Raw genomic sequence first — 25,883 nt, 5'->3', positions numbered from 1 at the left:
CTGGGAGACTAGTCAGGGATAAGAGAAGGCTAAACAGAACAAATACACTCACCTAAAGGATTATTAGGACCGCCATACTAATACGGTGTTTGACCCCCTTTCGCCTTCAGAACTGCCTTAATTCTACGTGGCATTGATTCAACAAGGTGCTGAAAGCATTCTTTAGAAATGTTGGCCCATATTGATAGGATAGCATCTTGCAGTTGATGGAGATTTGTGGGATGCACATCCAGGGCACGAAGCTCCCGTTCCACCACATCCCAAAGATGCTCTATTGGGTTGAGATCTGGTGACTGTGGGGGCCATTTTAGTACAGTGAACTCATTGTCATGTTCAAGAAACCAATTTGAAATGATTCGAGCTTTGTGACATGGTGCATTATCCTGCTGGAAGTAGCCATCAGAGGATGGGTACATGGTGGTCATGAAGGGATGGACATGGTCAGAAACAATGCTCAGGTAGCCAGTGGCATTTAAACGATGCCCAATTGGCACTAAGGGGCCTAAAGTGTGCCAAGAAAACATCCCCGACACCATTACACCACCACCACCAGCCTGCACAGTGGTAACAAGGCATGATGGATCCATGTTCTCATTCTGTTTACACCAAATTCTGACTCTACCATTTGAACATCGAGACTCATCAGACCAGGCAACATTTTTCCAGTCTTCAACTGTCCAATTTTGGTGAGCTCGTGCAAATTGTAGCCTCTTTTTCCTATTTGTAGTGGAGATGAGTGGTACCCGGTGGGGTCTTCTGCTGTTGTAGCCCATCCGCCTCAAGGTTGTGCGTGTTGTGGCTTCACAAATGCTTTGCTGCATACCTCGGTTGTAACGAGTGGTTATTTCAGTCAAAGTTGCTCTTCTATCAGCTTGAATCAGTCGGCCCATTCTCCTCTGACCTCTAGCATCAACAAGGCATTTTCGCCCACAGGACTGCCGCATACTGGATGTTTTTCCCTTTTCACACCATTCTTTGTAAACCCTAGAAATGGTTGTGCGTGAAAATCCCAGTAACTGAGCAGATTGTGAAATACTCAGACCGGCCCGTCTGACACCAACAACCATGCCATGCTCAAAATTGCTTAAATCACCTTTCTTTCCCATTCTGACATTCAGTTTGGAGTTCAGGAGATTGTCTTGACCAGGACCACACCCCTAAATGCATTGAAGCAACTGCCATGTGATTGGTTGATTAGATAATTGCATTAATGAGAAATTGAACAGGTGTTCCTAATAATCCTTTAGGTGAGTGTATATCCATAATGAAAACCTGCTCAGACTTCACCTCTCAAAAGGATTAATCAATGGTGACACCATGAATGTCCTTGAGTGGCCCTTCCAGAACCCAGACTTGAACCCGATTAAACATCTCGGGAGAGACCTGTAAACAGCTATCCACCAGTGGTCTCTGTTCAGCCTGACTCGAGTGGAGGCTGGAGCACATCGAGATGAAGTCCTGACAGGTAAGAGTTGGTTTACATCCATGCTGGAATGTGTGACTAAGAACAGAGCCCATGCAATGGCTTCAGATCCCGTCAGTTTTTGCACATTTTGTTATGTTGTAACCTTATACTAAAATCATTTTTCCCCTCATCAAGCAATGCTCAATAATGCAGAATGACAAAATGATTTTTTTTTTAAACAAAATTGCAAATTTATTAAAAAATAAAAAACTGAAATATCACATAACGAGGGTGCAAGGCAGCCATTTGCACATATACAGGGTGGTCCACATCTAATTATGCAACTTTTAATGCAATGCAGGAAAACAATACAAGACAAAAGAATTGTTTGAAATATTTTCTAATAAACAAAAATGGACTTACATTGAATGAATTCACTGATTTTCCATGTAATGTCCCACTTGTCCTCCAATTTTTTGTGAATTCTTTATGTAATAAACTTAATAAGTTAAAGCATAATGACAATTGCATAATTAGATCTGGATCGCCCAGTATTTGAGGTCAATAGAGAGAAGCCAATTCGCCTGACATGCGCATTCATCAGCATGTGGGATTGAAATAATTAAATAAACAGGAAGAACTAAGCGCAACATTTGAACCCTGAACACTGGACTCCTTTCCATGCCACCTTCAGGTTAAATGAGACGCCAGAGAATTGAGTCCTCGAGTGATGAAGGGAGTGTAACACCGCAGTTTAGTTTAGGCATAAGCCCTCAAATGTGAGGTAGAAATTTAATATAACACTAATTTAAAACATTCAGTAGGAAAAAAGCGGGGCTTTCAGCTTGCGCTAAAGTGTTGGTTTTCACAAATAGTAATAATATGACATCTTTTTAATTAAACTTAAGGGCGTTAGCTGCCAAATGTACAACATGTTAAGAGCAAACACAGCTCCGTCTCTGAGAAGTGGCACAATTACTGAATCGACAGGTAGGAGATGTACAGCCTCACTCTTAAAAATAAAGATGGCAAAAAGTATGTTCAGGGCAATGCCATAGCGTTGGCTCTTGGTTGCATAAAGAACTAATACTTGGTTCAGCGGGTATTCATTATGGGGCGCTGCCTTATAAGCCGGGGTGGGGGCGGGCTGAAGAGAGTGGTGATGTACGCATATTACCCGCCACGCGCTGTAAGTGACAATAAAAAGAAGAGCGGACCGTGCCTTGGGTGAGTCGTGGTGACAGCTCGGCCTCAGCCTAGTGCCGACCCAGCCGTGGACAAGGCGCCAGTTAACTTATGGCGCCAGATCCTTGGAGTAAATTGCCCTATCGCCCAGAAAGCATCTGCCGTAAATCAAAGCAGCATTATGTACTGTACACTGCCACCTTGTGGTGATATTTTATGACTTGAAAAATAAACGGCAGCTGATTTCTACTAACACGCATAACCAGTCCAATCTATTTTTATATAGCGCCTTTCTCAGAAGATAAATGTCACCAAGTGATTACACTGAATGCTATTTTTGCATACATTATAAAATACTTTATATACATTTTATTCTCGCCAAAGATAGATAAAACCTTATTTATTGGTGCAAACTTCTTCCAGTTCACCTCTCTTTAACGCACGGTGCTCCTAGGAATGCTCAAAGCTTTAGAAATGGTTTTCTCCCCTTTCCTTGATCACACTTTGATGGCGGAGGACTACAGAGAGTTCCTTGGAGTTAGGTACTTGGTTTTTGTCCTGACGTGGTGAGAATTGTAAAGGACCTTTATTGCACAGATACACACGAGTCTTTCTTAATAATATCCAAAATATGTTGCCACAGGTGGACTCCAATCAAATTCTAGAAGCATCTTGAGGAGAACTGAGGTAAACAGGGTGGACCTGAGCACAATTTGAAGGGCCACTGTAAAGGATCTGAATATTTCTATAAAGGTGAGACTGTAAAGGATCTGAATATTTCTATAAAGGTGAGACTGTAAAGGATCTGAATATTTCTATAAAGGTGAGATTTCAGTTTTTTGACTTATAATAAATTTGCAAACCTTTCTGAAACATAATTTCACTTTGCCATTATGGGTTAGTAAGTGTAGATTAATGAGTAAAATTTCAAAGTCCTTCATTTAAAGTTAAGTCTAAAACACAATAAAGTTTGCAGAAAGTAAGGTGGTCTGAGTATTTTTTGAATCTACTGGATATGATGGTGTAATGCCGAGTTGGCATCAGTTGTTTAAGCAAGTTAGCCATTAGAGGGGGAAAAAGTTGAAACTGAGAAGGAGAAAGAGACCGACATTGTGACATCCCAGGAATGCATTTGTTACCCCCTTAATAATTTGCTCATTTTATACATAGAAGACATTATTTCAATCCACCTTAATAAAAAGACAAGTGTTGGCGTGTGTCTTTGTGCTGGTCCTGTTGCAATGTCTCTGTTATATTGTATTTGGTATGGGATTCATGATAGCAGTGCTAATGTTTGTCATGCGCTGTCTGTTGAAATAAAGATGCAATGCATTTTATTACTACGTGAATTACAAAACACAGTTTATTACAGCAAATGTTTGAGATGCACCATCTGTTTTATTACAGTGAATGTTTGGGATATGTTGTCTGTCTGCATGGCTTACAAAGTAAAATCCAATGAATGATGCTGGATGCTCTGAGGTGTATGTTGAGTATTTGGATTTCAACCCATCTTAGGTAGGTAGCACGGCTTATCCACCTTAATAAAAGGACAAGAATCTGTGTACATGTTTGTCTGTCCGGTTGCTGTCTTTGTTGTATGAAATTTGGTGCAGGATTCGTAAAAGCAGCACTAATGTTTGCAGAATACATTCCAACACATGGCACAGTGCTAAATAGATTGAGGTCTACGGTACGTTGATTGCTTAGATTTCAACCCGTTTTACACAAGTAGCACATCTAGTTGTTATGTGCTGCATAAGCCTTTTGTGAACTGTGACTTCACCACTGGAAAAAGTAGTTTTATTTACCATAAAGACATTATTTAGTATAAAACTAAAAAGAAAAAGTGGCTAAACAAAATATATAACGGAAGGAGAAGCATTATACATAAATGGAGAGAAAACATAAAACCGTGAAAGTGGAATGTGGTTTGAGACCAAGATGAAAGGTGCCTCATATCTTTAAAATTTAGATAAGTCTAGTTCAGAGTCGTGGGTACGGTCAATTTATCATATAAGAGAATCTGATAAAAATGTAAATAAATCGCAAGTTGCTTACATTTCCGCAATGCCAAACTGCAGCAGTGTGACACAATCTGCCTGGTGTTGAGTCTCAGTCTTTCAGAGTTGAAAATTGAGCAAAATGACACTTTTTATTGGCTAACTAAAACGATTACAACGGCCTGAAGAAGGGGTATGAGTTGCCTCAAAAGCTTACATATTGTAATCTTTTTAGTTAGCCAATAAAAGGTGGCATTTTGCTTGACTTCATTTCATCCATAATGGCTAACACGGTACAACATCCTACTGCTACAGTGTTGAAAATTAAATGATGTGCAAATAAGACTAAAAAAAAAAAAAACTCCCGATCTGGATGAAGTGGGTGCAAAAATGGGTGAGTGGATCGTTTCTATTACAACTCAATTAAACAATAAGTGTATAATAAATGTTTCAAATCGGTTCAGTTCTCCTACAACTGTGCGGTCATTTCGTAATGTGTAGAATGCGCGACATTTAACACCAGTGCAGTTGTGCAAAATGCTCGCTAGATGGCAACATGCATCCACTGTACAGAACAGTTTTTCATTCCGAAAACACGCAGGTTGGTAGAATTGGCGATGTGTGTGTGTGTGTGTGTGTGTGTGTGTGTTCACCCTGCGAATGGCTGTTGTCATGTCCTGGGACTGTTCCTGTTTTGCCCCCGATACTTGTTGGCATAGGTTCCAGCTTCCCCACGAACAAGTGGGTTTAGAATACGGATGGATAGATGGGATGAAGTACATACATATAGGCACTCGTGCATACAATCTCAAAGGTTTTTAATCAAATTTTGGAGCGCGGTGTCAGGCAGAGCCTATCCTGGCAGCAAAGTGTATTAGATGTCAATGTCTATTTATGGAGCACATTTAACATTTTTAAATGTAAATGTGAATAAAGTGAATTTTAAAAATGTAGATAAGAAAAAAAGTAAATCAGATGCAAAATAAACATACAGGGCAATAAAAAAAAAATCTGCACATCGAAATATTTAAAAACTAAATTCAAAACTGCGAATAATAGAAATTAAAAAATGGCAGGTAAAGATATGAATGCATACTTCCAAAATCACTGTTTTGAGGGCTTTGGTTAACCCACCCCGACTGCAGCCGCTATGTCCTCTAATTCCAAAGACCTTTGAATATTGAGCTCTATTGAAATTAAAGCTCGCATCCTATACTTCATTAAGTAACACCATGGCCATGGGAAACACCTCACAAAATAAAGTAATAGCCACTGCTGTTTTTTCTGCTGTTTGTTAGCTGGTCATCCCCAATCTTCCTCCTCCTCCTCAGTCCCGCACTGTTTCTCTCCACATATCTTGTGCCAGGGCTACTATTTATCCTAAGTTCCGTGAGTCTCTGTCTGTATTCAGTAACCTTCCTGGGTAAAAAAAAAAATATATACGTTTTTGGATTGCAGTACAGTCTGCACCTGTTTGACAGGCTGGGTCGTTGTCACTCATGTCCCGCCCATCATCGGACAACTACAGAATTAATCTTCCCGTTTGTGATCCGATTTCCACTCAATGCAGTATTGGGCATATTACTGACGTCCATTTCATGCAATACAATTTCTAGAATTAAAATATACATTTAAAAAGTGAAAAGCGCATTAGGCGTGTTCTTTGCTGTTAGTTTTCGCGATAACAATCCACATGAGACTGAATCGCTTTAAGTGCAGAATGAGCGACAAGTCAGGCAAATGCAAGGCCACAATACGCGAGAGCAGAGTAGAAGACTCGGAACCCACACATGGATGTGGCAACCAATATCTAAATAAAATGACTTTGATAACTCTACTATGCCTCTTGTGATACCTGTGCGGCAGGAGCGTCACACACGTATTGCTGGTGGACCTCCAATCTACCTCTGTGTTTCTTACCCGAGGAACATACTGTAGTTGTAAGGATCGGGTTGATATGTGGCCTACTTACGAACGTCAGCGCTAAGGAAGTGGTAGCCATCAATCATTTTATAGCAACATATTCAATAGGAGAAAAACGTCGTGTGAGAACCAATCGGTTTTCAGAATTGGCTGTCAATCATTTTAATGCACACAATCAACTGTGAGATTTCTTCTCATTATTTTAATCGTCAAGCGGGAGACGGAGGCCACGCCCAGCGGAGTCGTTTAATATGAACGGTTTGTTGTCGAATTTCACACACGCCGTTCAGTCGTTGGAGTCATTCGGCTGTAGAAAAGGTAGGTTTTGTACTTTTAATGCAGTAATGTCTCCCAAACAGTTTTAGCTAATGTAAAAAGTTGTTGATTAAACTAAACTGAGCTGACGAACAATTCAACGTTTAGTGGACTTGAAGTTTTTATGATTTGCTTGGTGGGAGCGACGTTGGAAAATGATTCTTCATACATCAAAAATGTGCCTGATATTTTTACATTCGAAAGAAGAAAAACTATACGCGTAAATGGTCTGACATTAGCCCCGTTCTGAATTGATTTGCCTTCGCATTGTTTAGTTTCTTTTTTGTCCAAGTCAGCTTGGCGTTCACTCCTAGGCAAGCGTGGTGTCACAAGAGCAGGATCACAATAGTTTGGAAGAGAATTAGCTTTTCTTGTAATGTTTTAATAATACGTTTTTACTCAAATTTAATAATATTTATGTGTTAAAACAACGTATGGAGTCAGACGGGACTCATGCCCGCCAAAGAAATATCCGCGATGGCCTCCACCACAAACACAAACGGACTATCGACCCTCGAGCTACACGTGTCTTGAAATTAACCCAAGAGGTATGAAAAAAAACATTGTTTTATCCAAAGAAATATTCCTGCCAACAGACAGTAAGATCCAGTCGTCTTTAAACCATTAACGTTATCCCCGATGTCGCTCGTACGCCGTCTTCCTAGTCGCCAGTGGATGGCAGTGAATCACGGGAGGTGGCAGCGGGAGAGCTGAATACGAACTTTGTGAGCGTCACGAAGAATACGATTTGTTACGATAGTGAGAGCTCTTCAGCCATGCCCAGTGACAATATCATTGGTTATAGTTTTAGTCGGAGTGAAGCATACTGGTGTAACGAGTGCTGGCTTTTTAACTTGTAGTGAAGGTCTGCCCGAGTCAGTTGCTCGAACGAGAAATGCTCGTCTCTCCACGGGTCTTGTGCGATTTGTTTTAATTGGTACGGGTGAGGAACGGGTTAATAAAAGTCGCGAGGAGAGAGTCGGTAAGACTGAGGTGGAGCGCCCCCTAGAGGCTATTTGAACTCCGCCATGTTTTCAAGTTGTTAGACGGCGCTGCTAAGCATTATGCTGAAAGGAATTTTGAAATGAGTGGAAAGTCAGCGTCGAAGAGACACCTCATATAAAAAAGGTAAATTACGTTTAGTGCAGATAGTCCACAGAAACATTACTGTTGCTGAAATCGGAGTCCTTTGTTGTAATGATATTTTGCAGGTACAGTAAATGTCTCCGTTCCAGCCGTAGACTGTCTCTATTCCGGACATGGATGAGCAGCTTTTGTGCATGGAAAATCAGAGCTTGAGTGACGAGAGCTGCAGTAAAGAACCTCGCCAGGTGCTGCGAGCACCCTGGGACCCCACTCAGTTCTATGATGAGCGAGTGCTGCTCAACCTGCTGGCCCTGGAGCAGAAGCGGCAGCCTCGTATCAACTATTTTGGCACTGTGCAGTTTGACCTGCTTCCTGTCATGCGCCAAGTCCTGGCAAGGTGGATGCTAGAGGTAAGTTAGCAAAGTGACACCCTAGCCCAGGGGTGCCCACACTTTTTCGGCTTGCGAGCTACTTTTAAAATGACAAATGATCTACCTACATTAAAAATGCTATACAGTATAGATATATACACACTGAGTATACTTTATACATAAAATATATGTTATTGTATCTTGCATGACTGAATAACCTTTATGGCACAATAGCAATTCAATACATTTATGGTCACTACAGTATTTGGATTTAATAATAATTTTCATGTGAGAAAAGGCTGACTCGCATAAATAAGTAGAGCCGAATAATGCAGTCAAGGAGCTGAGTGAAAAATGACGGCTGTCCGATTAACTGCGATTTTAGTTCCCTCACCTTTCTCTTTCTCAGATCGCTTTCGGAAGGAAGTCAGTTTCGTAGTTTTTATGAACAGTTCGAAAGTGCCTTTCCACATTTTCCTTCTTTGGAATAGCAATGATAGATTGACAGATCAGACAAATGCACTTCAATTGTGACATTGTGAGAGAAAAATATCCTCTTCCAATTCTACATCCAGCCCATAAACAACAATTTTTTTTAAAATCCCTTTTTTAGTCGATATAAATTGGAAGGCTAACTTGATCACAGGCAGAGTTTTGCAGTAGCTTGCGCGTTTGATCGTGCGTGCGGGATGACCGGTGTGTTAGAAGAAAAGAGATCTCAGACTGGCCACCCTGTATGTCAATCAAGTGGCAAATGCCATAGGGAAGGATATATGATTGACTAACGTTTGAAAAAAATGTTTTGAATACAATACAATCTACCTGCACTACCTTTGCAATCTACCGGTCGATCGCGATCGACGCATTGGGCACCCCTGTCCTAGCCCATCAGCCTCTTCATGGTAAGCGCCACTCCGTAGCCTTTTACATGTGTGTCTTTAGCTGATGCTTCTATGTGTAGCAGTTTACAATCTCTCTTCTGTTTCTTTTTCCGGTTTCTTTGTGGTGGCGTCCTGCGCCACCACCACCTGCTCAAAGCTTCATGATGCACCAACATTGATGGACTGAAAGCCAGAAGTCTACGTGACCATCATCATCAGGTCCTTCCATGAAAACCCTAAATACAAAGAGGACTGTTTGACTTATGTTAGGTAGATTGCCCAGAGTGGACTGGGTGGTCTCGTGGTCTGGAACCCCTACAGATTTTATTTTTTTTCTCCAGCCTTTGGAGTTTTTTTTTGTTTTTTCTGTCCACCCTGGCCATCGGACCTTACTCTTATTCTATGTTAATTAATGTTGACTTATGTTTATCTTTTATTGTGTCTTCTATTTTTCTATTCATTTTGTAAAGCTACATTTTTTGTATGAATATGTGCTATGTAAGTAAATGTTGATTGATTGATTGATTGATGTGCAAGTGCATGAGACAGCGCCACAAATCACTGTCATAACTCACCTCTATGGGAAACTTCACATGAAAAAAATCTTTTTTTCTTTTCTGGAAAACAATTAATGATATGCTAAAATGTTTGGTTCACACCTATAGTGACATTAAAATTAAAGTTAATCAAAATGCTATTTTATGCAATTTTGAACTCCTATTACATATGCCTTAATTTAGTGAGTACAAGAACAGAGACGGGCAGAAAATATTTGGAGCGAAACAACATAATCAGACCTTTGTTTAGGCGATTGAGTGGGAAGCTGACACACGCATGGCATGTCTGGTGCCAAAAATCCCAAAAAATGATGGGACTGTGCGGTTTTTAAAACTTGAGGTTTTCATACAACCCAATTTCAGTATAAACATTGTGTTTTTAATTTTTTATAGGTATGTGAGGAAGCAAACTGTGAGATTAATGTGTTTCCTTTGGCAATGGACTACCTGGACCGCTATCTGTCTTGTGTTGGAGTTAAGAAAAGCGACCTACAAGTACTTGGTTGTGCCTGCATTTTCATTGCCTCTAAGATGCTAGATGCACTTCCCTTGACATCCACAAAAATCTGCATTCTCACCTTGAACTCTGTCACTCGGAAGAATCTGCTGGTTTGTGGCTTTTATTTTCATTCTGTGACGTTCTAGTGGTCCAAACCCCACCATTTTTTTAGCCACACATACTGTAGCTGTTCTTGCCTCTCAGGTTCCACTCAAATAGAACTCTTATTTGATTATTGCTATTATAGGCATATATTTACAAAAATGAGCTAAAACATAAAATACAGGATAATAAAATCACTTTTGTATATTTTTTTCATATTGTTAGTAACTCAACTCTGTCAAAGGTTTGGCAACACATTCCAGCCTGGTTTGTTTTACTGCCTTGTTTCATTTTGTCTCCCAGTGTTTAAGTCTATTTATGTAACTATATTTCTCCTCCTCTGTGTCCTCTCTCTGTGCCTTCCTTCCTTGGAGAGTTGGAAATGGTAAAAAGGCTACTTTTTGAAAACGTAAAACCAGGACATCTATTGATTTACGCTCTTGTTTGCTTCTGTTGATCGTTATTGAATCTTTATTGTATCTTTCATCAAAAACAGTCGTTATTATGCCTCTCATGACCTCCATTGTAGATTACCAGATCTCAGGTATTGCTAGAGGCATCGTTAATGTGTTCGTGAAGCATCATTAAGTGTTTAAAACTTGGAATTCATTGTCTGGTTGAGGGTAAGATCTTCATTTCTTTACTGTTGCTGCACAGGTATATTACTGTTTTCCCATATTTAAGTTTACATTTGTTTTGGGTGAACTTAATACTTTTGTTTCTTTTTCTTTATGCATATTCTAATACAGGGTGGCGCAGTGGTAGCGCTGCTGCCTCGCAGTTAGGAGACCCGGGTTCGCTTCCTGGGTCCATCCTGTGTGGAGTTTGCATGTTCTCCCCGTGTCTGTGTGGGTTTCCTCTGACAGTCCAAAGACATGCAGGTTAGGTGCATTGGCGGTCCGAAATTCTCCCTAGTGTGTGCTTGGTGTGTGGGTGTGTGTGGCCTGCCCGGGGATTTGTTCCTGCCTTGCACTCTGTGCTGGCTGGGATTGGCTCCAGCAGACCCCTGTGACCCTGTGTTAGGATATAGTGGGTTGGATGGATGGATATTCTAATATACATAACTTATTATTTTAGCAATTCTCAAGCCCCAAAGGCAGTTACTTTCAGCTAATATACACATCTGTATTCTGCACTACATTCTTGTCTTAACTGTGCCTGTGTCTTATGGGTGTCTCTGATTATTGTTTAATGATTTTTAGTTCTGTTAGCAGTTCTCTCCCTTTTTATATGTTGCATGATCTAAACCACGGGTGTCAATCTCCTTGCCTGAAGGGCTCCAGTGGCTGCTGCTTTTCATTCTAACCATCTTCTTCATTAGTGACCAGTTTTTGCTGCTAATCAACTTCTTTTACTTTTCTCATAATTGACGTGACTCAGGCCTCTTAGTTGTCTCTTTTTCCCAAACAATAATGAGACACAAAACAAGCCGCCAAATGACCACCTCACCTGTGCCCATCACACAATATCTGAAAATAAAGAAACGTGAAGGTCTCGGTAAGGCTCATCTCCTGAGCTCACCAAAATGTCTTGACGGTTGTAGTGTGTGGCCAGCAAGTGTGGCCAAAACGTTACCTCCCCCAGGATGCCCTGGAGTGCAGCAGTGCCTCAGAGTCCCACAGGGCTTCCTAGGAGTTGGGGTTTGGTGCAGCCCTGTTGGCGCCGCCAGGGGGTACTGCAGCAGGAGCTGCTGAGGCCTTATGGGCAGTCCATCCACCACACCTGGAAGTGCTGCCAGAAATGAGTCCTCAAGCACCTGGAGCACTTCTGGGTGGGCTATAAAAAGAGCCGGTAGCCAGAGTAGGATGGAAGGTGGACAGAGCTTGCCGAGAAGGAAAAGAGGAATATTGTGCTTGTGCATTGAGACTGTGTTTTGGGTTCGTGGGAACAGGGAAGACGTTCTCGACGAGTGAACAAAAATAAAAACACTTGCGTTTTCTAAGTGCGCCTCCCGTGTCTGTCTGTGTCAGGTTGGGTGGCTGGCACGTCCCCTAGTGGTCCTGTCACACGGTGTTGTTAGAAAAAACAAAAAATTGACAGTTTTGGAAATGTCTGCTGTGGCAGAATGAGAGCAGCAACAGGCCATGGAATTAAATAACGAGTTTAAATAACAGCGAGAATCGGCTTCTCATTAAAGTGATTGGAGTCTGAAGCCCCAGTTTAGCAGGTCATCTGTTGGTGCATTTCATGTCTTATTTTACGTTTGGCTGCCATTTCATGAAGAAAAGAATCAATTCAGAGGACTGAATCCTTAAAAACAAGACTATTGAAATGAAGGGAAAAGAAATGAATTAGTAGTGAAAACTGGTCACTGATTAGGAAAAGGGTCAGAATGAAAACCTGCAGCCACTGCGGCCCACCAGAACCAGAGGGCAACACCCCTGATCTACATATATGTAATATCTGGGATTCAATGTTTTTAAAAGCAGAAATACAAGAGTGGTGCTCTTCACTTGGTTAATGTTTCTAAAATAATTAGCCAAAAGCCGTGTCACGTGTAGCAGTTTTACTAAAAACAAGATTTATTGATTCTGTTACTGAAGCAGGTACAAAAGATACAAACTACAAGTAATGTAGCAATACAGTAGATGTTAAAGTGTGATGGATGGGGTGACACTAATGGCAGAGGACATCCTATCTCAAGACACTGGTTTATTCAGAGAAGGTTTTGGAGAATAATTTTCTGGTGTCATCCTCTGCTTGATGTTTCTGGTGGGTGTGCTGACAGGACTGGGAAGTGTATGTGGTGGAGAGACTGAAGTGGGACCTTCTACCTGTTCTTCCCAATGATTACCTCGAGCACATCCTCCTGAGGCTTCCTAACTTTCTAGATGATGAACTGAAGCTGATCCGCAAGCACGCATGCACCTTTACTGATGTGTGCACCTCAGGTACTAAGCTGGCTGTGACACCGTTCAGTAAGTTGACGGAGCGTCGCCTTTGACCTTGTTCGGCCTAGCGAGGCCTGCTGCTCTCTCACTCTCTCTTCTCTTCCAGAACTGCAATTCTTCATGAGGCCGCCATCTTTGATCATGTGTGCAAGCATTGGGGTTGCTGTCCGCTTTCTAGACATTTCTAAGCCAGAAGTTGATAACAATGCATTGCAAGAGTTGCTTTCAAACATCATCTCAACTGATCTGGTGAGTTTTGAGTAAGACTAAGTAAATCCTAAGAGTTGTTCACTCATAACTAAAAGGTTTCCTTATGGCCTACTCTCACTGTCCTCTGAGTCTTTCTATCTGTCATTGCAGGAGTCTCTACGTTCCTGCCAAGAGCAACTAGAATGCATATTACAGAAGCACTTTCCGAAGAAAACGTGTTAAGCTGAGCCGCACAAACCTGATGACGCTGCTATTAAATGTGTATGTTTAGCTAGGATTTTATGAAGCACCGTTCAGATCACGTGGCCTTGTGTTTGTAAGTTCACTAATTTCAGATGACACAAGCCATACCTGGCATGTTTTATATTTCATAGAAGTTGTGATGCTCTTTTAAAATTGAGGTACTGAATATATAAAAATGGACAACACCAAGCCAAATGTCCTGCATCTTGTCTTGGCGGCAGGGGGCATTCTAGTGGGCTGCTTGCCAGGTGGCATTCATTCGCTCCAAGCTAAGGTGTCAGCAATGCCACACTAGAGAATATAAGCACAACCATTCATTTTCACCGATAATGGAGGTTACAGGAGTCCAACGTATCCCAGTTGGAGGGCTAACTGATTTTGCTATTCAGGATTTAGGTTGGGAGTGTGGTGTGTAATGTGAAAGATTTCAATTATTAGTGTCCGCCAGATGCTGGCAGCTGTAACAAGGCGCTACATGGGCACCTGACTCACACCGGAGGCACTTGTTAAAACGAAGAGCTTTTATCTTTCTTCACCTGTCGGGCACGTCTCCCCTGTAACCTACAGGCACAACACGGTCCCCAAAACACTCTTCTTTGGCACTCCGGCCCGTGAGTGGTGGCTGCTGGCCATTTTTGTAGTCCGCCCAGAAGTGCTCCAGGTGGTTGACTGCCGAGTTCCGGGTGTGCCGAATACAAGGCTCAGGAGTGCCAGCTGCAGCACCCCCTGGCAGGGCTGCACCCAATTCCCATGGAGACCGAGGCACCGTCCAGGGCTGCTCCTCCTGAATAGACGGTGAAGGGACATCCTGGCCGTCTGCCACACAGAAATCATCCATATGAAGGAATATCGACAGTGCCTTGCTGGCTCTCATGGCCTTTCAGGAGTATGCATTGTGACAAAGGCACTAGGAGGCCAGCCAGGTTATCAAGACCTCACAAGGCTGCGTTCTAGACAGAGTGTGGTGGAGTGTTTCTCTATTTCTCTTAGTGTGCCAGCACTTGCTAAAATAAGATCACTTGCTCTTAACATCCCCTTAGTATTACTAGACTGGATTGTTGGCAGAGAATCCGTTTGAAGATGCAGTGGTCCACCACTTGTTGCACCTGACACACTTCAATGCGTCTCATTTTTATGTCTTTTTACAGTAGCAACACATTCATATGTATACACACACACACACTCTAGCGCTATGCAGGCGTATTGCCTTTTGGTATAAAGGAGCCCCAGACGCATTTCGTGTCACATTCTCCGCGTTGGAGAGAGGATGTCCGAGTTGTAGATGTGATGGTGGACATCACTGCCGTGTTGAATAGCACAGTCTTTGTCACAACTGAAGGCACCCCTTTCTACAAACATTGAATTGTTTGGCACCCGGTCATCACAACGTTACCCTTAGTATTACTAGACCAGAATGTTGGCCGAGGGTCAGTTTGAAGACGCAGGAGTCCACCACTTGCTGCTCCTGCCGCACTTCCATACTTCGATACTGGCTTTTTACAGAAGCAGAACATAAATACCTGAAAATTCACAATCAATTTATTCCAAGCGTCTCATTATAAATTTGTATGCCTGTTTGCTCAGCTCTACCTCATCTTCAGAAAACCAAGCAGGTTGAAGTGAAAGTTTTCACTTTGCTGGGTAAAATTTTTTTTTTAGTTCCCTGCAGAACTTAAGGGCAAATGTGAAGCAGACCACATGATGGAGTATAAACTTTTTTATTACAGAAATACAGGACATGCAAAGCAGCAGGATTTCTTTAGTGGTGGCAGGATCTCCTCCTGACTGCCGGGGCTGGTTTTTGGTTTTGCCTGCACTCTTTATCTCCCTCACTGTGGGCAGCACGACTTGACACTGGTGCTGCCACAAGTCCTTTTAGTGGCTCTAGATGTCACTGACCCCTGGTTCTTGGCAAACTGAAAGCGACAGACAGAAGCTGATCTCCTATGGTGTCCCAGAACCTTCTCCAAATTACTATGTGAAGAGCGAGCTGGTAGTCTGTAGTTGCCATCCCATGAGTTCTTCATGTCCATTACTTGGTCGTTCTGAACAGACGCCAGACTTAATCACAATAAGAATAAGAATTGACCATTTTGGTGGATGAGGACTTGAACTGACGAGATCAGCCATCTATTCGGCCTAACAACACATTTCTTTGTTCGTATTCTAATATATGTTAAGGGTGTAATCCTCATTTCTACAGACAGAATCCTGCCACGTCAAGTGACATGCTGTGGGGTCACACGACGAGTAATTGCTTCAGTTTTACTTTATATGCCTTTGTGATCACTTCAATATCTCAACAAGTACAATACCATTATTTGTCTTTCACTAAGAGGTCAGAGCTCGTATTTGATTTTATACTGACATTCACTGGTTAAGACAGTATTTCTGGTCACCATACTGTACACACACACTATTTTAGGATTATCGACATTCACATCTTGAATACGGACTGGCATTAACGACGTTACTTCACACACAAATAGCATCACCTAAAAACATCAGGTGTCTTCCCATCTCCAGCCTTTCTGAGATTAGAACAAAATATGCTAACCGCTTGTCCTCATGGAGACCCTTTACTTGAGAATTAAACCTGGACCACCAGACAGCAATGGGGAGTCCTTAAATGGCCGAGCTGTAAGGAAGTCAGGAGGCCGGCAGTCCAAGAGTCTTCCGACTTACAACTGGTGACATCCTACGTGTCTGCAAATTCTTTCAGCCTGCCATGTTGGCCAAAAACTATATTGGAGGACAACCGCTGGAGCAGAAAGACCCCCTCGTTCTCAGGATCGGAGTCAAAACCTCAGATATCAAAACGGCACCACTCACTTGGAATACTCACAACCCTCCATTCACAGACCTCTAGCGTGGACAAACCTGAACCCCTAACTGGTCAATCATCATCATGAAATCCTAACCTTGTCATGAATAATCAAATCCTTCACGTTGTTTAGAATCACACGGCTAAGTGACACATTTCACTCTGCATTATCAGAAAGATCATTCGTCATCTCCATCAAAATCTACCAGTTGTGAAGAACACCTGCCTGCTCTAAACATATCATCTGAGACAGATAAAGGTTACAGAAACCATCAACAGATCTGTGTCTAGGGCATCGTAAAGACCAAAGACTGCTAGAGATTGAGTACATTACAGAGTACATTACAGATTTGGCCGAATGATCTTAAAAAGATGAGAGGACTGGCAGTTTAGCTGGAACTGGAACCCAACAATCCACCTTAATAAAAGGACACGGGTCTGGGCGGCCGTCCGGTTGCTATATCTGTCATTCCTATAGATGCCACATGAGACATGAACGCTGCTTTTACAAATTGCACGGTGCACTGAAAGGTCAACTTACGTAAATACTGAGGTGTACGTTGATTTTAAGATTTCAACCGGTCTTGGACGAGCCGCACATCTTAGTAACAATTAACAAAAATGATAAGGAGAGTCAAGAATTGTTTAACTGTAGTGGGCGTGGCTTGAAACACACGACTAATTGCAATGTCAAAGAGTGGGCGTGGCTTGAAACACAACTAATTGCAATGTCAATGAGTGGGCGTGACTTGAAACACAACTAATTACAATGTCAACAAGTGGGCGTGGCTTGTAACACAACTAATTGCGATGTCAATGAATGGGCGTGGCTTGAAACACACAACTAATTACAATGTCAACAAGTGGGCGTGGCTTGTAACACGACTAATTGCAATGTCAAAGAGTGGGCGTGGCTTGAAACACATCTAATTGCAGTGTCAAAGAGGTCAATTAAAATGGCCAAGGCTTTGAGCAGATTGAATCCTAATTTGAAAGGCGTGTGGCCATACTTGCACTTTCAGTCCAAGTTTTGCTTTATTCACCATTTCATACGAGAAGCTCAGATGGTGACCTTCTACTGCTTCTCTCTACAGGTTTTTAAATCACCATGTGTCCAGCGTCCAGTGGAATTCTTACACTTACACATGTCCAGTCTCCAGCGCCATGATTGGTGAGTAACAACCTTAACATTAAAACTTTCGTCTTCCCATGAAATCGTCTGAGAAATATTTACATGATTTGAGGAGGAGTGGAGCTGGGGCCTGATTAGAAATGCCAAGTAATAATGAGTAGATGTTATGTGGGATTAAACTCTACATACAGTTAGGGCTTGGGTTTTTATTATTGTTTGAAGCCATCTGATCTTAACATTGTAATAATCAGGATTATCAGACAAGATGTCTCCATAAGGGCTACTTCTGCTATTAATTGTATTTCTGTTATTCAAGTGTACTGCTTTTCCGTATGTCATTTCTTCATTCTAATTCTTTCTAATTTCTTTGGGTTTTCCTTTTGTCGTCATTTTGTAAAGCACTTCAGATTCAGTCAGTCCGTCAGTCAGTCAATCATCCAACCCGCTATATCCTAACTACAGGGTCACGGGGGTCTGCTGGAGCCAATCCCAGCCAACACAGGGCGCAAGGCAGGAAACAAACCCTGGGCTGGGTATTAAAAAGTGTGCTGTAGATGGAAATGCTGTTACTGTTACTGCACTGTTGGGCTTTCAGAGAAACTCAGTGGCTGCCATCTGTTACTGAAATTTACTCCACAGGACTCACAGCTGATTAGTTTGGATCAGGTTAGGGTTAGGGTTAGGGTATTCCACTTTTGACTTCAATTTGTCCCCACTATGGATGGCCTAATCTGAACTGGCACCATCTCACAATAAGTGTTTCTGCTCTCCAGTGTCGCTTCAGAGAACATGCAATGATTTAGGGCACCAAAAAAAGCCCAGAAGACCTTGGGAGTCACCGTCCCCCACTGTCACATACAGTTAAGTGTCAATAATAAGAACAATTCTTTTCTGATTTATTGCTTACTGTCCTGTGTGTGTCTGGGTTGTCGCCATTCATACTGGAGCATCAGAAGACGCTCAATAGAACTGATGCTGAAGTGCCAAGATATCAAACCTGCTGTGGTGTGAAACGTCTTGGACCACCGAGGGGAGAGTCAGACACTTCGGTTACCAGTCAGACTGGTCCTTGGCCGTCCAGCACACCTTGTGCCACAAAACAAATGACAAGAAAAAAAACAACCAGACTTACACCCCTCTAAGGTCACAAGAGCCGACGTCCTGCCACTTCTCGGCCGCCTGTGCAAGGTCACCGTGTGGTTGTTTCAGGTGATGATTCGGAGATGCAACCACCTCATTATTGAAATCGAGATTTGAAAGTCCCTAAAGTCCTCCTGTCCGTTACTCTACTTGGTGACTGTGTCCGCGTGTGTGGTTTCTCGGTGTGAAATGTACCCTCAAGTTGCCATGCTGTGTCCACGAGATTTGCTGAACTCATCTTAAATTCTCAATCCACAGCACTAATTATTTCAAACACATCAGACGTTTCCTCTCTAAATCTCATCTACTTTAACTGCAGATCCTTCAGTCTCCCCTAATAACTTAAATCTCTTACTGTCACATATCTGGAAGTGAATTCACAAACCAAACATAACCGCAGTTATGGGCTCCTCGGGGGGAGTCCATCACTTTCTCACAATTCTGAAGCCGAGTTCAGGTTGAGTCTCTTAGCCTGATCTTCTGTGCAATGTGGGATGAAAAGAGACCCACCTGTACCCATTACATTAATTACATTACGACTGGCATAGCCCAGCAGACCATCGTGTGAGTGGTCAACAGAGCTATGAGGGTATGAAGGCACTTCAACAGGGGGTCATCTGGAAATGAGACGGATTTCATAGAGGAAGCTCCTTTGGCATTGGATCAATGAGTGGTACTTCAAATGCTGTGGTTTCCCATGTGACTGATGGCCCACCACCTCCTACACAATGGCACAAAACTCCATTGTATCTCCTCTGACCGACGCTCTTCATTTGGTTTTGTGTGGAGTTATGAGGTTAGTCCAATGAACACAGATGGTACCAGGGCTGAAGCGGGAATGGTGCCGCTGCCCATCTGTGGTCTACAGTTTCTAAGTTAAGTGGGGTAAATGGGGTGGGGGATCTTAAAACCCTGACACACTTTGTTGAAGGGTCTATAGGGTCTGACAACATGACCTCAGTTTGGCTGCATTATCACTTTTATGCTGTCTGGAAAGAAGACTTCACAATGATTGACATTTTGGTGGAGAAAGCACCTTAGTTTTGAAATATTCAAGCGTGGTATTAAATCAATGACTGGTACTTTAAATGCCTTGGTCTCCCTTGGTATCAATGACCCACCCACTACTTTATTTCCTACACTGGCACAATTCCCTCGAAGTTTTCTAAATTGCCCTTCATTTTGGCCCCTGCAACCGACGCTCCTCTTGTATTGTGTATAAACTTTGAGTTATGGGGTTAGTCAAATGTACACAGAGGGTACCATGGCTGAAGGGTGGCACTGCCCATCTGGACAGGTGCCAGTCTGCCATCACGTGCAGGTATGTTGAAACACTGGCGACGATTTCTAAGACGAGTGGAGCTCATTGGACTCCATCCACGCTAAACGAGGACGGGATGTTAAAACGCAGACGCGCAACGGTTCCTTTGTTGAAGGGACTAAGGGGCCTGAGGAGACGACCTCAGTTCGGTAACACGCCACCTTGGCTGCCCCTTTAACTCTTTGCTCTTCTCCTTCGCCTGCCCCGCCTCGACCTCTTCTTCCCTCCCTTGCCTCTCCTTCCTCTCCTCCTTCGACGGCCTCCTCCTCCTCCTCGCTTTCCTCCTCGCCTTCTCCTCCTCCTGCCTCTTCTCTTGGGTCCTGCTCCTTCTTCATCTTCATCACCTCCCTTTCCTTTCCTCCTCCTCCTCCTTCTACCCTTCTTGCCGCCTTTACCTTGTGACTTGGACCTTCTCCGCCTCCTTCGGCCGCTCCTTTTCCTGCTCCCTCTCCTTTTTCTGCTGCCGCTTCTTCTTCGGCGCCGGGACCGCCGGCCTGACATTTTGAAGATGGCCGCTCCGCCCACTCCGCCGGCATGTGTCACGGCCCCCGAGGCCACGAGCTTCTTGAGGGCCCCTTTGACCTTGGAGCCGGAGTTGCCTCTCATATTGTAGTTGTCTCTGATGTAGTTCTGGATGTTCTGCAGAGAAGATCCATTTCGGTTCCGGTCCGCCTGAATGGCGGAGCGGACCAAGCCTGTTAATTTCAGTTCCGACATCGATGAGTTGGTTGGGGCGAAAAAATCGGAGAATTCGTTTCAGACGCGATCCCGTGTGTCTTCCGTGTCTCTTTCGGTTCACCAGTACGCTTGTTAAGTTTCACGTCGCGACGCTAAGCCTGCTATATTAAGGGGTCTGGGGGTCAAGTGCACCTCTAGAGCCTAATGCCACCTAATCAGCCTGACAGCTGCGCTCAGCCAGATATAAGGGCTAGTCGCGGACCTGAACGAGAGCAGCCCCTGCCTGCAGCTGATCCCGCATCTCCGCTCGTTATGCATGTGTTTGATTAACTGCAAGTGTTTCAGAAAATTGCAGTTTTTGGTCTAAAAATACACATTTGTGTATCATCGTGGGGTTATATTTAGCCATTTGAATTTCCAAAATACCGTTTTTTCCCGTTTATTTAACCCCAGGCGACGTCGGGTACTTCGGGTCTCCTTGTACAGAGCGCTTGAAGTAGAAACTGTGCTCGGGTTTTTCCGCATTGTAAACCAAATGGCGATGGATCCTTGACAAATTATGTTTACAAACCCGGGGTCTATACACGCCCCCATAATTAGTAGATTTTATTTTTGGAGTCTTAGAATTAAGGCGAGAAAACGCCGGCTGGATAGGCTCATCCCTTTCGCTGTATAAATGGCCAAATGAACAACTGCAGTACCGCGAGACCATGAGAAGTGGCGGCACTGAAGAAGGTGAGCAGCGGCTGACCAGAGACAAACCTCGCTGGTACTCCGGACTGCAACATCGAGGGGTGAAGAGCTGGCCGGCCGGCCGCAAGCACTGCTTTCACGTACATTCAATGTTTGTTGATGATTAAGAAAAGGTACATTTAAAACTCATAAACTATTCTCTCTCTCTCTCTCTATATATATATATATATTTCAAATTATTTTCCTGCCCGGCCCCCAATGATGTCAGGGTGGTCCCCAGCTTCACCGCGACCTTGTGCCATTATAATTGGTTAAAGAGGCTGTGCTGCTCTGGCGCTCACCTTTTCTCTTTATTATTCATTCCTGGCCTTTGTTTTCATTCTGCTGTATTTCTTTTCTTATGTCCTGCCATGACGAAAGCCGAGAGAGTTCGGGGCTTTATATAAAAAGAGGAGTAAATCTCGTAGTCATTCCGATTGACGGTGTGAAAATGACGTTAAACAAGCGTTACCCACCTTGGCATACTGATACCCCTTTGTCATCCTGGGAATTCTGAAATGCTGCCCTCCTTAACCGGCCTCCTCCTCTTAAAAATATATACTCAGCAAAAAAAGAAACGTCCCTTTTTCAGGACTGTGTATTTCAACAATAATGTTTTAAAAATCCAAATAACTTTCCAGATCTTCATTGTAAAGGGTTTAAACAATGTTTTCCATGCATGTTCAATTAACCATAATCAATTAATTAACATGCACCTGTGGAATGGTCGTTAAGACCTTAACAGCTTACAGAAAGTAGACATTTAAGGTCACAGTTCTAAAAACGCAGGACACTAAAGAGACTTGTCTACCGACTGTGAAAGATGCCCAGGGTCCCTGCTCATCTGCGTGAACGTGCATTAGGCATGCTGCAGGGAGGCATGAGGACTGCTGATGTGGCTAGGGCAATAAATTGCCATGTCCGCACTGTGAGACGCCTAAGACAGCGCTACAGGGAGACAGGAAGGACAGCTGATCATCCTCGCAGTGGAAGACCACGTGTAACAACACCTGCACAGGATCGGTACATCCGAATATCACACCTGCGTGACAGGTACAGGATGGCCACAACAACTGCCCGAGTCACACCAGGAACACACAATCCCTCCATCAGTGCTCAGACTGTCAGCAATAGGCTGAGAGAGGCTGGACTGAGGGCTTGTAGGCCTGTTGTAAGGCAGGTCCTTACCAGACATCACCAGCAACAACGCCGCCTATGGGCACAAACCCACCTTCACTGGACCAGACAGGAGTGGCAAAAAGTGCTCTTCACTGATGAGTCACAGTTTTGTCTCACCAGGGGTGATGGACGGATTCGTGTTTATCGTCGAAGGAATTGAGCACGTCTGGGACCTGTTGGATCGCAGGGTGAGGGCTAGGGCCATTCCCCCCAGAAATGTCCAGGAACTTGCAGGTGCCTTGGTGGAAGAGTGGGGTAACATCTCACAGCAAGAACTGACAAATCTGGTCCAGTCCATGAGGAGGAGATGCACTGCAGTACTTCAAGCAGCTGGTGGCCACACCACATACTGACTGGTACTTTGGATTTTGAGCCTCCCTTCATTCAGGGACACATTGTGAAACATTTTTAGTTTATGTCTTATGGTGTTGACTCTTTTAGTGTTCATACAAATATTTACACATTAAGTTTACTGAAAGTAAAAACAGTTGAAAGTCAGAGGACGTTTCTTTTTTTGCTGAGTATATATTAGGAAGTTTCCCAAAGCGCAAAGAGCCCGTCCCAGAACGAAATGGTGCTTAGTCGCACACTAGCCAAACAGCCAGTAAAGCACCGTAAAGTGCCAGGAGAGAACCCGGGTTTGTAGGAGTGCTGAACTCCTGGAGAAGAAGAAGAACCGGGGGCACCTCTCCCGATGGAGCGTCCCGTGGGCTTGTGTGCTGAAAGAGCCTTCAGTAGCAGCTCGAGGTAAACCTTGTTGTTGTTGTTGGGCTCGTTTTATCGCCGTTGTGGCTTATAGGGGGTGGCTCAGCGGCTCGAAGGACTTTTGTTTCTTTGATTTGACTACATTTATATTAATATGTTATGCAACCAATAACACGTTAAGGAAAAAAACAGGCAACAATATCTTCATTAGTAGACCGATCGTTGTTTAGTCCCTAATTGAGATGAAATGGGAACAGAGCGCAGGAAATAAGCGACAATCTGGATGCCTCCCATTTTAACCAGTGACTTTGTGTAAATGGTCGAGCACAGTAAAGTTGGTTCGGTTCGTAATCCTCTCTTTTCTACCTCATTCGTTTGGTCAGTTGTTGTTTTTGAGTATTTGTAAAGTTTAACTTTCTTATTTGAGTCTTCTGCTTTATTGTGACTGGCACAGATTGGTGTACGAGTTTCAGGCAGCGATGCGTTAAAAGCGTTCAAAGGCCGAAGAACGTCTGCCAGGTTTCCAGACTTCAGGGTCCTGGGCGCATCTTTGAAGAACTGCACAAGACCATCACAAAGTTCGCGGAAAAATGCGAACAACCCTGTGTAGGACTGATCATAATAGACGTGTATCATTATTAATATTATTATGATCTTCAGTCGTTTACACGCATTGACGTTCAGTCAGTTATTGCGCAGAAGCGGATGGCGGGGTGACGAATGCGACAAGCCTGCACGGAGCAGCAGGGCCTTTTATGGCCTCTGCCATCTGGCCTGGTGGGCTCAGATCGTTGGGTCAAGTTGAGGCACAGCTGATACGACTGGCGCTGGTGTCCGATGCCTCATGGAGCTCCTTTAAGTGTTTTGTTTGAAGCCCAAATCCAGAGAGAATATCAAGGAAGACATATTTTGATGTAACCCTAATAAGTATACTGGAACATCACACGTATTGCAAGTAAAACCAATTGGCCAATTTGACGGGCACGCAGCGTTTAAAGTTTGAAACGAATTTCTTTAGATTTTGCAGGAATAGGAAACTTGAAACATCTCGTTCTAAATTGACGGATTGTGTTCTCACGACAACGCAGTGCTATGAACTTCATAGTTGAGTACATTGGAATATGACGTGTTTATTTGAAAGGTCATTTATGTTCAAATGAACACCTTGTATTAATAATAAAGAAAAGTGCGGAATTCCTGCAACACAACTGAAAAAAATACTCCGTGCCGTTCTTAGAGCCGCAGACGGAGTACCCGTACCCGACTAAACGTTAAATTACAATTATATTTTGAACCGACATCTCGAAGATGCAGATTTGCTTTGCCATCCAATAGGCGCGCGAGTCCTGCACTGAAGTCGGTCAGTCCGTAGAGCGGGCGCCCCCTGCCGACGAGAGCCTCAAAGAGCCGGGCGTCAAGGCCCTTCAATGCGTCTTTATTTAGTGTGATGTCTACACAGGAAAGCCGCCTCCTCAGTTGCATCAAATGACAAACAGAAAGAAACACAAGATAAAACAAATCGAGACAAGACAGGTTAAGGTAAGGCGGTTTTGATTAGTGCAGGTTACAGGAGCCATCTTAAACCCTAATCATTTACTCCGCTATTCCTTATTAAAAAGTCGAATGGCACTTGGAAGAAATGAATTCCTGAGCGATTTGTGCGGTTTTTTAAAGCGCCTGTCTTTCCACAGGTAATGGTTGTCTGCCGTCAGTCGAGATGATTTCCAGTTGCTTTTGGCAGGTTAAAACGGAAGGAGGGCGACAGCAGCACGTCTGGGGGAGTCCCGAGGTGGACGGGCGGCGTCCTTACGTCACACAAGGCGCTATATGGCAGCCTCCCTGCACGTATTAAAACGAGGGGGGCAGGAGACGCGACAACGCCACACCCACGTGACCCTGAAGAGCAGAGGCCTTCATTTACATCATGGGTGCCCAAAAATAGAGAAGGGACCGCCGATTGCCTGCGACCCTTCTCGAAAAGCACAAATCAAAGGGGGCGTCGGGCCGCATTTAAGACTGTGCCCCTCCGTCTGTCTGTCTGTCCATCTCGTAAAGCTCCTTTGTCAGGACAGGGCCATGGAGCACTCGCACCTCCTTTAAACATTCGAGACGTTTCCTTTGTATTTCCAAGGGGTGGGACGCAGTGGTCAGTAGCAGGATTTGAACCCACAGCCTCAGGCTGGGTAGTGCGAAGCCTTAAACCCTGGGGTGTCCAGCGGTGGGCCGCAGTGGCTGCAGGTTTTCATTCGGAGCCTTTTCCTAACCGGTGACCAGTTCTCAGTGCTAATGAACTCCCTTTTCCTTCATTTTAACATCCCTGTTTTTAAGGATTCAGTCTTCTGAATCGATTCGTTTCTTCTTGAAGTGGCAGTGAAACAGAAACGAGATGTGAAACGAGCCGACAGATGACCAGCTGATCTGAGCTTTCAAACTCCAACCAATCTCTTCATGAGAAGCCAATTCTCGCCGTTAATTAAACTCGTTATTTGAATCCATGGCTT

The 25,883-nt window shown here is 43.6% G+C and overlaps 1 protein-coding gene across 3 annotated transcripts; it reads left to right on the top strand.

Moving 5' to 3' along the window:
* The first annotated feature begins 1,287 nt into the window (after positions 1 to 1,287).
* Positions 1,288 to 14,342, top strand: LOC120543191 (G1/S-specific cyclin-D2-like). 3 transcript variants are annotated; one of them, XM_039776124.1, is made up of 8 exons: positions 1,288 to 1,465; positions 3,234 to 3,343; positions 3,998 to 4,108; positions 8,043 to 8,327; positions 10,120 to 10,335; positions 13,056 to 13,218; positions 13,325 to 13,467; positions 13,579 to 14,342. In XM_039776124.1, exons 4-8 carry the CDS (start codon positions 8,091 to 8,093, stop codon positions 13,648 to 13,650), a joined length of 831 nt encoding a protein of 276 aa, XP_039632058.1. In that variant the 5' UTR covers positions 1,288 to 1,465; positions 3,234 to 3,343; positions 3,998 to 4,108; positions 8,043 to 8,090; the 3' UTR covers positions 13,651 to 14,342. The 3 variants fall into 3 exon arrangements, with proteins under 3 accessions (XP_039632058.1, XP_039632060.1, XP_039632059.1); XM_039776126.1 differs by lacking the exons at positions 1,288 to 1,465; positions 3,234 to 3,343 and adding an exon at positions 3,391 to 3,413; XM_039776125.1 differs by lacking the exons at positions 1,288 to 1,465; positions 3,234 to 3,343; positions 3,998 to 4,108 and adding an exon at positions 6,760 to 6,834.
* Positions 14,343 to 25,883: the final 11,541 nt, after the last annotated feature.

The sequence above is a fragment of the Polypterus senegalus genome, chromosome 13, assembly GCF_016835505.1.
Source record: "Polypterus senegalus isolate Bchr_013 chromosome 13, ASM1683550v1, whole genome shotgun sequence".
NCBI classification, from domain to species: Eukaryota; Metazoa; Chordata; class Cladistia; order Polypteriformes; family Polypteridae; genus Polypterus; species Polypterus senegalus.
This window is presented reverse-complemented; position numbering and strand designations above follow the sequence as displayed.